Source organism: Eutrigla gurnardus (genome assembly GCF_963514095.1).
Source record: "Eutrigla gurnardus genome assembly, chromosome: 22".
In the NCBI taxonomy this organism is placed as follows: domain Eukaryota; kingdom Metazoa; phylum Chordata; class Actinopteri; order Perciformes; family Triglidae; genus Eutrigla; species Eutrigla gurnardus.
In genome coordinates, this window is record NC_139933.1 from 18,017,722 (window position 1) to 18,031,878 (window position 14,157).

General features: G+C 44.2%; 1 protein-coding gene across 1 annotated transcript in view; it reads right to left on the bottom strand.

The window, feature by feature from the left end:
• The window catches only part of LOC311008441 (heparan sulfate glucosamine 3-O-sulfotransferase 3A1-like), a 33,010-nt gene that overhangs the window by 747 nt on the left and 18,106 nt on the right, over positions 1-14,157 (bottom strand). Inside the window, exon 2 of the mRNA XM_084002134.1 lies at positions 1-137. This exon is cut by the window's left edge and continues 747 nt beyond it. Coding sequence (XP_083858260.1) covers positions 1-137 — 137 coding nt within the window. The remainder of the gene's footprint in view (positions 138-14,157) is intronic.

Below are 14,157 nucleotides of genomic sequence, written 5' to 3' on the forward strand. Positions count from 1 at the left end.
CGGGGTCCCTCACCACCACGATCAGCTTGGTGTCCCGGGACATGGCGGATATCCGGGCCGGAGCCTCTCTGGTCACAAAGTAGCTGGGGGTTTTCTCCATGGTGATCTGGCCCTCCAGGGTCTTGGGCATCAGCTCCCTGTGAAGAGGAAAAATAACAGAAAAAGGAAGTGAGACATTTGAGCCGCACTGAACAACCGTCACACTTTTACGGCTGCACTTCTTACAATAAACTAAAACGGGAAAAACTCCGGCTATGACATCAAAACCTTCCAATCCAATCAACCGGGAAAAAGACTGGAAACGGTTTGTTTGCAGTCGTTTATTTATTTGGTCTCTATCAGGTGTCTCTGAGCTCAATTAGCTGCCCAGAGCTGATTTGCAGTTTTTGGGGCAGCACCGGTGTTCTGGTGGTGATGGCATGCAGATCCTGCCTGATGCGCTCCTCAACGCAGCCTGAGGGTCTCTGAAATCTAGAAGGGGACTCCCTGGGGGCCATTTTGAAAAGGGGGGTATTCTTCACTTGCATGTGGCGCAAAAAGAAGAATGTCAACGTCTATACCGATACTATGATAGTGCTGCTTATAAAATATTGATATTTGAGCTGAAAGGCCCTAACGGCATAATTGATCAGCTTCCCGTCTTTCGCTTGTTGTAACAAACGGTGGAAGAACATCAGCAGGGAAGTTCAGCAGTGCGACGTCTCTCTTGTGAATAGTGAGAAATGTTCTTGTAGTTTAACAGTGTTCGTTTGAAACGCCATTTCCTGTTTGTTGGCGTTACAAAATAAATCAAATCTCGATATGTTTTCCCGATAAATCAAAATATGCTGTTTTGTCATAAACATTTTTTTGTTTATTATGTCACCATCTTGTTTTAGTGAAAAATAATAGTCTAAACAAGATGATGCGTAACTAAAAGGATAAATACATGTAAGGCTGCTAACAGCTAACTAGCAGTGTGGTGCACGCATGTTTAACCACAGGTGTGTGTACTAGCCTGCACATGTGCAGTACAGATCGGCCGGATGTAGGGATCAGGAAGCGACCGACACGCTGATGACGTGACACCTGATGACGCATTGGAGGCGTTTTCCAATTTGGTGCGTTTTCCTTTCCGCCATGACAAAAAAAAAACAAAAAAAAGATGAAACCATCTCATCCATTCGGCCGCCCCTCTGCCTCACTTCTCTCTTTGCACGTTGCTTCTGCCCAGCTGCCTTCAGGACAGTGACCTTAAGCCGTGCGGGTAAAAAAGCAGCCCATGAATGATTAACGTACCCTCCCTCTGCCATTTAGAAGCCTCTGCAGAATACAGCTTTAAAATTCACCAAAGTACAGAATGCACGTGTTAATTATTCATCCGCTCGGCTGGTGCTGCTTAAAGCGAGGACCGGCGCTGACAAAGTGGCCCGGGCTGCTCGGGGTAGACGCAGTTTGCCACCCGTGACGGAAAACACCGAGACCCTAAAGGGTGGTGGTGGTGGGGGGGGGTCCTCTGGAATTTTCCAGAGTGCTCAACACTTCAGTCTGTTGTTTACAGGACCGTGCGATGGAGAGGATGTGTGATCAAAGTACAGCTTCTCCTTTGCTGCGAGTCTGTTTCTGATGTAATGGGCTCCGGCTTTTTTCCTGCCTTGCGGAAAGAAACAACCGTGCTCCGTTTAACATACACAGAATGGAATGAGACAGAGGCCACTGAGATCTCTGCTGAGGACCAGCTTTACACAAACATTTACAAAGACACCAGCTGCTCCCCCGCCCCCAACAAGTCCTCAAAATTAAAACAACAAAATGTGGAGGCTTTTAATTGCTCTCCACAGTGAGACACAAAAATTGTGATCTGATGCCGCCAGGTTTTTATTAGGTACAACATTAACTTGTTTAATGTTCAGGAACGAGTTCCGTTTCCCCAGTCAACAATGCAACGTGTTATTTTTTAAAACATTTTGAGGACAGATATGGAACGACAGCAGTCCATGATCAGTTATGACAACAAACCTCATCAGAGGAAGAATCCCGACTACCGAGGTGACAGCACCAGCAGTTTCTCTGTGGCTTTAAAACAGCAGCCGCTTGAGCTCAGCACATGAAGTGAAACAGATCTAAAAGCCATAAGTCAATACCTTCAGGCCAATGTGAAAACTCAGCCGTGCCATGGGGGCTGAGTGGATCTCCTCTGCAAGGACCGGATCATGAGGTCAGCACGAGGGGGGAAGCAGGAAGCGGTCGATAAGAGCAAGAGCGGCAACACAGGTGCACCGGCGTCTCGACATCCGACCATCACCTGACCTCCAGAGTCCTCTCGGTGTCTACGACCTCCTTACAGCTGTGTAAAGAGCCATGCGGACAAGGCTCCCTTCCTCTCACATTAGCTCTGCCCAATCGCCCCCCAGAGTCCAGAGCCAGATCGTATAATAGTGCTTTAGAACAAACCCCATGCCGCCTGGGACGCGGTGGCTGCTGAGCTGACGAGTCAATTCTGAAGAACACAGACTATTTATCGACGGTCCTTCCTGAGCGACTTCCTGGCGATATTGACAACATGCTGATTTGGGAACCGCTAGACTTCTGAAACGGGCCTTACAGTACCTGCAACTTTAAGATGCAAAAGAGAACATTATTGTTTTATGAAAAGAAATAAACCCGGTCTAAAGGAAGCATCCATATTTGATGGCGTGTGTCGAGCTTGTTCTGCGGCGGAGGCACTCACAGCGGGTAGCGATGGCATGAGGGCTCACTGGGCAGGATTTTCAGGGTCAGCGAGGTATGTGGTGTGCTGTGCAACATGGAGACGGCCATATTGGGGAGTCTCTTTATGGTGATGTACGTTTTTTAGTTATTGGGAGAATGGTCGTCACCTGAAACAGATACCGACTGAACGCCATTTAGTTCTGTGTCTTTCAACATTCATAGAAGGCATTCAACTAATTATTCACGATCATTATTTATTCTCTAATTATATTTGTTATCTCTAGTTATAACCTTTTGTTTTTGAGTACGTGCGTTCTATTCTTCTTCTTCTCCAGGGATTCGTGTGTTTTAGTAGCTTCCAGCCTTTAGCCTCGAGAAACGATGAGGAGTGCCCTCCACCACCGCAGGTCATCATCATTTTCAAAGTGATAGTTTCCAGCTCTTACCCACGCTGCCTCTGGTTACATACCCGAGGGACCTGACGTCCCTGCTCCCTCTGGAACAACTCCTTCATACAACACATGCAGTAGTGATGCTCGAGGCCTGTAAACACACTTCAGTGTGTGAAATCTGCACACTTCCCCTTTAATAACAAATTTAATGCGTCGGTGAAAAATGCCCATTACAAGTAGGTGGGATCTGGACTCCTGTAATGTCTAAATGATCCTGAGTTGCTTAATGTGAGTTGATCTAAATGTAACTGACTGCTGTAATTAAACAGGTCGATGATATCGTCTCATATTCACTGCAGGCTGCAGGATCTGAATCCAAATCCCCCCCCCCCCCCCCTCTTGGCCCAAGGTGACGTCTTCAAGTCGTTCATGTTGTCCAACCACAAGTCTAAAAACCCACAGATATTTAAGTTCCAATAATATTAAGCAGAGATCAGAAGCAGATTAGAGATGCACCCGGTCTCAAAGCCGAACCGTGTCCCGTTATGATGCTGCGGGTCTCGGGTTTGTGCGTCAACAACGGAAATTCTGCAGCAAATCTTAAAATCTAAGTTTAGTTAGAAGAAATCATAATGTTACAGAAGTGAAGAACTTTGGATCCTCAACTTTTAACTTTTGAGTCAAGCATGAAAGCCCTTTACCAGATTTACAGTAAAGTGAACTAAACTGGGGTATTTCTTTCCATTCCGCAGCGGGGGCAATGCGGCGCTTTCTAATGAAACTTTATTGGCATGGTAGGTGATGTAACAGATGACAAACTGTCCAAGTGCTTGATATTTACTGCAGCTCCAGATCCCGGGCTTTGATGTCTTCATCGGGGCTAAAATACGACTCCCCGAGCACGCCGAGGCATGAAACGCAGGCAGCGGGATCCACTCATGAAACGAGACGCCGACCCGAAGCCGAAGCAAGAAACACGGCGCATGAACCCGGCCTGCCTTTTAAATCAAATCCACCGCTTTGGCACGCATTCGTGGATTGGAGAGAAGCAAGAAGAAAATATTTAGGATGACTAAAAGTTTAGGATATAACAAACAGCATGTGTACATGACACATGCTGTAATTGTAACGTCATTCCCCTCATATGGAACCAACTAGCCGGAGAACGATGCCAAGACTCTTTCAGGCAGCTCCATTCCCCATTAAAAAACCCAAATCCAGTGTACACAGTAATGTGCAACACATCACTCAATGTGTCCTTTGTAGGGCTCGTCTATAAAAGCAACCACTTTGGCATAAAAAGGGCCTGACGCATCGCCGCTTGTGTTTCCTACTGAACAAGGTTTACTCGTGAACTGACTCTGCCCTCACACACCGGCTGTGATTCATGTCGGTTACATGAAAAGCAGAAAACAGAGACTTGGTTTGACTGTATTTACTGTAAATCAGGACAACACAACAGAAAAGTGATGGGCTCTGAATGAGTCACTTCCTGGTGTCATTTAGAGAGGGTTCTGGATCTGGACCAAATTGACAGTTATAAAGACACGGAGGCGAGTGGGCATGAGTACCGTCCCCTTTACCCCCCTCCACAAGCGTTTGATTCATTTCCCCATCCAGCGGGAGCCCTGGCAGACAGAACTACACTCCCACAGTGCTCCCCTGCCTCCAGATAATAATCTTGTAATTGGCTCAATATTTTCTGCTGTTTTGCAGGCAAAGCAAAAGGCCGTCGCCGCTCTTGGTGGCTCACACTCACAGGATGTTTTCCAGGTCAGTGGATTGTTAGCGAGGTCAGAGAGAAAAGAGGAGGAGGAGGAAAGGGGGGTGATTTAGAGTAATGGCTGCTGCATGGAGAGGTGAAAGCCCCGTCCTCTGAGCTCCAAGCTTCACTGCTCCGCCAGCCTCGTGTACTGGCGTTCAAAAGGAAACGTATGTCTGATGTTGCCATTTAACAGCAAGTTACTCTGGAAAACACTCGTTATTCTGCCAATTTAACTCCCTTTGTGTTGATCAGGGTTTTATTAGCAGGGGGGGGCGGTGTGTCATCGCCTGAGGCTGGATGGCGAGTTAGCCATTTATAATTCAGGGATTACAGGTGTGAGCATCCCAGCTGCAGACAGGATAATCGTCCGATTTATGACCCCGATGGTCCTGCAGGATCAGCCAACCTGACCTTTTTCCCCTCCACTGTGTCCTCATGCACTGTCTCCCCTTTGGGGGAGCACCTGCCCTTTACGGCTCAAAATCTAAACCCCCTCCTGGACAGTTAAGTACTCTTCCAACACGGCTCCATGGGATTACCACCGTCTGAATCACTTCCATAGCAGAATTGAGTATATTGAGTTTTCTGTCTGGACAAAATCTAAAACCAGTGAAGGATTGTGATTTAGCTCCCTGGTAGAAGGTGTGAAACCATTGACATGCCCTGATGTTTCCTTTGATTGTAATGAAAGCTTGCATGCTCTCGGTTGAGTAGAGAGCCCTGATTCAAAGGAAATCCTCATACTGATCAATTATGACCAGCTGATCTGACATCTCCTTACAGAAAACTTCAGTCAGGACAACTAGCATGTCTAAGATCAAATGTGGCCAATTGGTCCAATCCAAAAACCACTTAAACAAAAAAAATAAATGGTCAAATTATTAATATCCATGTGTCGTGAGTTGTTATTTCAAAATGTACATTTTTCTTTTTAATGCAACCTTTGCTTTTGTCTGAGGTTGGAAATAATTGAAAGGGTTAGTTTGAAATGCGGTTGTACGTAAAGTCTGTGAGGTAAAAAAAATGGTGTTTTGTCAATGGAGTATTGAGGCATTGAAGAGAACTATGTAACAGCTTTAGTTCTCTGCTGGAAAGCTGTCTAACAGCAAGATAACGTGGCTGTGGACAGGAGCGGCAGAAAATCCTATTTTCACCACCTCAGAATATCAATATCAGTATAACTTTACACAATATTTTGAATCTTTTCACGGCTGTACCTCGCCATCAGACAGCACTTTGGGGAACTGAAGTTATCTACGCTTTCTTCAAAGCTACCAGACTCAGAAAATGGGATATGCTGGTCTCCCTCGGCCTCCATCGGTTAGTTTGTTTGTGTTATATTCTGACTTTAGATCCGAATATAGCATTTTGATGCTCAAACATTCAACTTCAGCCGAAATGTAAATGTTTGGATATGAACACATAAGGAATAGACACAGGAAGCTACAGAATAACATAACAACCTCAAAACGACCCTAAAATAATTCTTAAGGAAGTGGTCATTTTTTTAATCAACAAAGCAAAACCTAATTCACAATTCAACAATTTGCACTTTGAGTTAAGTAGAAATTCATCCAAGGTGGGCTCTCGGTATAGAAGAGTGAAATCAAAGTGGAACATGGGAACTGTGGGGGGCAGGAAGCAATTTGAGAGACGTACAATTACTAGATAAGAGAGTCGTCTATTCTTGGAAAACAACATGGCAGGACAGGGTCTACTGTTTTCCTCTGGGAAATGACATGGTTTTGATAAAGAGTAAGTAGGAAAGGAAAGAAACCCGGCACGACACTGGGGGACACATAAGATAGCGGTGGCACTGCGGATGAAAAAACTTGAAACGTCAGCTTTTAAATAACAGGAAATTCAATGTCAGATTGTGCGCGTGTTTCGAATTAGACCAAAAGAGGATGTGAATGGGTTTCAAGAGCTTGTGGCGGCTCGCGTCTGGCAGCAGAGCAGGAAATTAGACTGGATGTGGAAAGCTTGTTTCAAGTTAAACCCTCATTAATAAAACAACTTTGTTAAAAAACTTCCCGGTGATATTAAAAGACGAGAGACAAGTGGGGAACCTTAGTGGAGGATAAAGCCTGTTGCCCTCGGATTGGCCGAGATGGAGGGGGAACACCGATCTGCAACACGTCCTCTATTCTCATCTTCTTTTAAGATTCAGTCACTTTGACGATCAGCTGACGAAAGCATTCATTTCTCCAACCTCAAACACGAGGTCTGAAAAATGGGCCCTGGCCTGTTGCCATTGTAATTCATCTCGGCTATGCTTGTTTTTCTATCTTTTTATATACTTAAATATTAGAGACCTCATAAATAACGTCTGGAAAGCAAAAAGACAAAATATATGCCATTTGTGACTGAGTGAACTTGATTATAAATGGAGTACAAGAATAATATTGTAATATAGACTGCAGTTAAAACATTTTCTTTTTTCCCCCAAGAAGTCTTGTATAAATAAATCTCCCTGATGGACAGAGCATTGAGTTTTACCCTCCCTTCTCCTGCTTCCATACAACAACCGCCATTCACTAAAACATTTATAGAGTGAGCTTTGCAGTATGTTCTTATAAATTTATCAGCAGTGTTTTCAACAGAATACTTATTTTTTCCCTCCGTGCTGCATCTAAGTCCGTCGGTTTATTGCATAAGGATAAAAAAGGCTTTATCTTTATGGCATCCTGCTTGTGAATTATTCACCCTCTCTAACTGGTGGAAGAGCGACTGAGGGAGGAAGCATTCACGCCGTCTGAGGCCTTTCAGGCATCAGCTAGCGGAGCTCGCTCACTTCCAGATCCAGAGATCCGCAGAGTAGAACAACGTAGAAAGGCGGAAATATCCCATTTACAACCGGCATGTTGTCCAGCGCCCAACAATAATACGGCTGCCAACATGATTGCCAATCAGCACGAAACACACAGGATAAAAAACAGTGTAACGATTCATTGGATGCATTGATGAATCGATTGTCAGTCCTACCGATTCAACTAAATCCATCTGCTAAAATAAATAAAAAGAATGAATCGTTTTGGCTTCACCAATATTCCATATAAATCAGATGAATCGTGATTCTTAATTATGATTAATGTTTTAATACGTTTAGGACTGCCAGAATGTAGCCGCTGCACGATTCTGGAAAAAATGTGAATCACGATTTTTTTGCTTAGAATTGAGATCACGATTCTCTTGCACGATTTTTTTCCACAAAATGTTTATTGCACTGATGAACTTTTACAAAACAAAAAAACGTTTGTTGCTTTGGCAGAGGCATAGTAGTAGTTCTATCATTGGAAGATAAGTAATTTTTACAAAAGTAAAAAAAAAAAATTGACATGCGGGTGATAGTGAATCAGGCTCTATAAAATGAACCGTCAGGCTCAAATACGGCTCGATGGTCCGACTGGACCATAAATCAGATGTAGCGGGAAAATGATCAATTTCCCACAATTCTGCCTCGACCACTGCCCGCTGCTTATTGTACATGTTCGGGAGCGCAATGTTTGAAAAGTAGTTCCGGGAGGGCATCTAGTACCGTTTGTTGTGAGTGTTTATCATCTTACGAAATCCCTCATGTTGTACAGTGTTTATCAGTTGGCCGCTCTTCATTTGCATAAAGTTGAAGTCGAATCTACTTTATGCTAATCAGAGGAGCCGGGCTCGACTCGCCGCCTCGGGAACGCTCGCGAACGGTCGCCAAAATCTTCTAAACTGAATGTTGTCGATCTAGGATGATTGACAGGCGCTCTCCTTCATACAATCACGCGCACACTTCATGGCTGCACCTGATTGGACGATCGCTTTCACTGCTGTCCTGTCTGCTCCGGAGTTCACGCAGACCAACATGGCGGCTCGTTTGGAAACTTTCTCTTATTTTACGAAAATAGTTCACCGAAAGGTGTTTCTGAAAACATTTTAAGCGAGAAATAAGCTATGCAGTTGCTGAATCTGTCTTTATTTTAGATCGACAACATTCAGTTTAGAAGATTTTCGCGAGCGTTCCCGAGGCGGCGAGTCGAGCCCGGCGCAATGAATGGGACGCGGGGAAACACCGCTGCCTGTGGACACGTACCTTCTTTCCAAACACTCAACTGCAGGCGGCTTCCTCCACTGAATCACGTGTTGTAAAGACGCTTTACCATAGGTTGAGGGAGGAGGCAGCGGCAGTGCTGCGTTTGGGGGCGCTTCAAAAAATCCGGAAGGAAATAGGAGCATTTGTGACGCAGCTCGAGATATAAAATGCTTCAGAATCGCCGTGTGTAGAAATGAGATCACGTGTATGTGTGAATCGAGATCGCGATTTTTTAACGATTTTTTGTGCAGCCCTAATGTAGCCTATTGAAAAATGTTCAAAATAACTGAGCAATGTTTAATTACATTTTTGTATTCAGCATAAAATATTATGCAGGACTACTTTTTTATAGAATAAATATGTTAAATAAGTAATTCTGTGGTCTGTTTATTTGTTCACCTTTCAGAAGAATACAGATAGTCTCAATCGCATTATTGCATGTTTATTTCATGGATATAGAATTTTGGTTACAAGTTACTGAATCGAATCGTTCCAAAAAAAATAAATTGTCCTTGAATCGCTGTGAAGCCAAAGATTCACACCCCTAATAAAAAAGTAATAAATGTATAGATTTTATCTAATGATGGTGCTAAAGAAAAGAGCAGATATCATTCCAACACTGATAGCTGGATCGGATATCGGTGACAAAAGGCTGTTATTTCAATTAATCAGCTCAGTATATACATCTATGCATTTATTGGATACGTTTTTTCCAAAGGGGAACAATACTAACAGACACAAAAGCTTCACAGCAATCCAGCCAGCAGTCGTCAAGCCGCTTCACTGAAAACCACAAATGAAATCCTGCTGCTCGGCTGGAGGAAGTCAGCGTGACCCTCTGGGGAACACGAATGCTGTGAAGAATTTACGATGGTTGTTTGGATGTTTCGGTCTGAAGCGTCATTGCATGCATGGTTGTTTCCGTGGCTACGTACAAAATGGCTGCCAAAGAAAATCGACCTGCCCCGTTCTTCCATTGAAGAATTTCACGTAATCTATTGTCAGGTGAGTGTATAGAGGTCTCCTGCATCCTGAGGATGTTTTTTTTCAAAACATTGCGGGTGAATTATAAAAAAATACACGTATGGCTCAGAGAAACCTTGCCGGGTTTTTTCCAGTGGATGATTTGGAATCTGTCCAGAATGCTTGTTTGGTGTTTTTACAGCCAGGCATTGGCGTGGTTCGGTGTGATTATGTCGACATGTGATCACTCCAGACAGTCCAATGGCCGGTGTGAAGCCTAGTTAAGAGTAAGCCGAGACAAAAGCAGAGGCAATTTTGATAACCGATTATTGCCCCATACTGCAAGTAAGCGGAGGTGAGGCTAGACTTTGCGTATAGTGATGTTACAGTTGTTACCACCGCTTAAATATCACCATAAACAGCAGCTCTGTATCTGTTTCTCATGTCATCACACATCTTCCAGTGAATTCTCAGACACGGCGTGCACATTACTTTTTCATCCTTCCCTGACCCACTTGTTCACAGTTCAACGGAGTTTGATGCAGAGCTACGTGGCGACGGCGTGGTGCCATTTCCCTTTCCTGCCAGGTCAGTGTTTTAGGCTCTGGAAAGCTTGTGGGAGATAATACACCTGAACCTGGGTTTAATACTGAAGCTCATTTTCAAGGTAGTGTGTTTCTCGAGTGTTTGGCTTTGTGCAGGGCGGCTTCATTAGAGACATTTCAAGTGATCTTTTTTATAGCCATCTTTATCCTTTCTCTATAGTTTCTAGCACAGAAATAATCCAAGGAACCACTTGCCTCAAACGGAAACCATTTCAATGGGTATTTAAATTTAAGCCTGATTTGAATACATTTATAAAATAAAAGAAAAAAAGAAAAAAGTCCTGTGTCAAATGCATGAGAGCAAAATTAAATGTGAATTTGTTCAGAGCCAAATGGAAGGCTTTGAGGGGGGGACCGCTCTGCAATAATTACCCATGACAAAAGGCTAGGGCCTTTGTCTTTGGGACTATTACCATGGTGATTTTCAAGCTGCTGAAACATTCAATATAAACATTTCAGTCTGCTGAATATGCCACATAGACTGTTGCTAAACAGATATCTGTTATGAGCCACATTTCTGCTGGCACAGATCTCGCCTGTGTGCCTCCACTGCTGCTGTTCAGAGACTCAAATATTAGAGCTCAGGAAAGAAAAAAACACACATAAAAGCTTGTGATTTAAAAAATATGAAGGCTAAAGTCTGATAACTAAAGCCCAGTTTCAGATCCTTCTCCGAACACAAAATGATGGGCTGGCATAAAGACAATCCCTTCCCCCCTTCTCTCTCTCTTTGTAGACACTGGCACGAGAAGCCCTGAACTGTTTCTCCTCGGCTCAGTGTGGTAATATTGATTTCACCGGCAAACTCGACAACCATTTGACATTTTTATTGGAGTGAAAAACTCCCAAATGTTCAGTCTATTATGTATGTTTTTAATCTTTCTCTATCTTCAATCAAGGACCAGCCCCATGAGGTTTTTCTTTTTAATCTACTCTGCCATATTCCTCAGCTCTTCTGATATCTAATATGTAGTCCGATAGGCGGCTTATTAAACAGTCCTGTTAAATCAGAGATGACGGCTTCATTATAGTTATCAGCGTGGGGAAACGTGAGCAGATTTGCGGAACGTGTCTCACATACACAAAAAAAAGCATTCAGTCATTAAACTCTTGGCTCTTGAGATGCAGCGGTGTTCAATAGTGTACAGCCCCGCCCAGAAAAATGCACAATACAGCATTAATCATGCAGAAACGTGCACATCTTTTATAATTATTTTTGTGTGGTGTGTGTCCTTATCAAGCGGTTGCTCCTGCTAAAAAAAATAGTGGCGGCCAAGATGAATCACAGCTCATTTAAAAATTCGGAGTCACTTTTCATCCTTAACTGTATTTTTTGGCTGCATCTGTTCTTCATTACAGTAAGTGGCATGGCGGTGTGACTCGCCGTGGCTTGTGTTTCACAGGAACGGTCCACTAGCATCCAGTCGGGAGCTCCTAAATGTCAGCGTGGGGGAGTTACCCAAAGAACGGAGCGTTGAGGAGGTTTTCCTCCCGTTTGTGTATCATTTGCACTAAAAGATAAGGCTGCAAATATTTTCTTTGGTCACATGACTGACGCGTCTCTTTCCGACCCTCGCTGTCTGGCACTCCCAAGCTGATTAACTAAAATTAAATTTTTCTTAACTTTTCAGTCGTGGATTAATACCCATGTGGTGTGTGGGTAAGTGTTTATGGCAGCAGGGCGGTGTGTTCGTAGTTATACTCATGAAAAGTCATGTTCTGCACATACATCCCACAAAGTCATTTGTAAGAAAGCCACGGAGCCACAAACCAGGAAGTAAAAAGGGCAACGACCGTCGGGTAGGGAGGAGGCCTGGGTGGGTCAAAATGAAGACACTGGACTTTCACCTAGGAGACCGTTGTTTGTGTGCATGTGAAACCAGAAGCATTTATACACTCGTCACATAACTGCCATCATTGTTGAAGCTTGTCCTAAATAAGTTGTTTGTGAAGCAGGAAGTTTATTGTGAAAAGACATTTGTGTGGACGTTCTCGGGAGAACACGCAACTAATGAGTGACAATGGAGGTTGATAGCACAAATGAATAATGATAAATAAACAGTGTTTAGGAGGTGAAGACAAAGGTTAATCTCTAGAGAACAACAACTATTATTTTGGAGATTCAATCCAAAAGGACAGATTTAAGGGAGGCTAGGGAAGAACGGGATGTGGTGGCACAGACTGTGTGTGTGTGTGTGTGTGTGTGTGTGTGTGTGTGTGGGGGGGGGGGGGGGGGGGGGGGGGGTTGCTGCTATGTTATAAATTGGACTATGCACATTTCCCCCACAAGACTGAAAGCATGCGGAGATGATGTCATCCTCAAAACCACCTTCAGAACATCTGCTTCATTTCCATCTCAGACCCACAGGTAAGCACATAAATGCACCGATAATAATCCAGACTCAGAAAAATCATATGCTGCTCACCACGCGCACTTTGAAAGAAAAGAACTTGACAGGTTGAAAGCCTCTCACTGCCGTACTTCTGAGAGCGCCGCCTGTAAACCGCCAGGGATTTTCAAAAATAGAACAACTTCTGAAAGGGAGTCATTGTCCCGTTCAAATAGAAGCGTATAGGAGCCAAAATTAGTCAGGTAGTGTCTTAGCCAGCAGACGGGCTTGGCAGATCTCAGAACTCGGAACATCATTGTACTTTACTCTGACGCCGCGGACTACCTCACAGCGGCGGAGAGCCGGTGTCAGTTTCAGCTGCCATCATGTTGAATTGCATTTTTTACTTCTCCTACAGTACTTTGTCTCAGGACCTGGAAGCGGCGAGGAGGGCGAGAGGCAGTAAAACATCATTTCCATATGAAATGCGATAGTTGTAACATAATGAAAGCCAAATATTTGACAGTTAACCAGTCGTCGGAGCACAAGGAGTCAGGAGTCTAAGCTTACGCGGCCCGGACAAAACAAAAAAGTTAACAAGATAGCAAAACACACTGCTGCACATATTCAATACAGACAAAAAACCCTGGGAGCTCAAGTTTCTGCTCAGGCTGCAGGCAGTGTGAGATACTGGGAGGGAGGGCAGCAGAGGATTCTGGGATAAGAGTGGAGCATCAGGCGGACGGTCGTATCTGGGAGTGTAAAAGTGATTACACTGTCGCCGTGCTCTCTTCCTCTGTCTACTGCCTCCCCCCCACATTTCATTTTCCCCCTCCTTCCTGCCTGCATCCTTTATTTTTTTACTCCCAGGCTCAGAATACAAAGCGACCCTGGCACCATCGCACCAGCTTTCCCTCGTCTCCATGCCAAGCCACAGCGGAGCACACCGGTAGCTTGCACCCTCACCGGCGTCCTGCACCGCGGGACGAGCAGAGAGGAGTAGAGATTAGTGTGTATGAATGCCCCCCCTTCTTATCTCTTCTTTCTAACTCATTACAAAAGAGGCTCGCTCAATCTCTCCGGGTTGAGATTGTGTCTCACGTGGAGAATATGCTTCTTCTTTTTTTTACTCACATGTAGGGGCTTTAAATATTTTATAGGATTCTTTTTTGTTTTTGCTGGATAATTAATAATGAGCTTGGCGATAACAAGTTCCCAAAATGATTCATGCTAAGGGATGAGAATGAAGCAGGCAGGGAGGAGTCGGCAGTTTAAACATGGTGGAACGTGTGATTTCACCTCGCATTATCCATTAAATAAACAGCGTGGGGAAAAG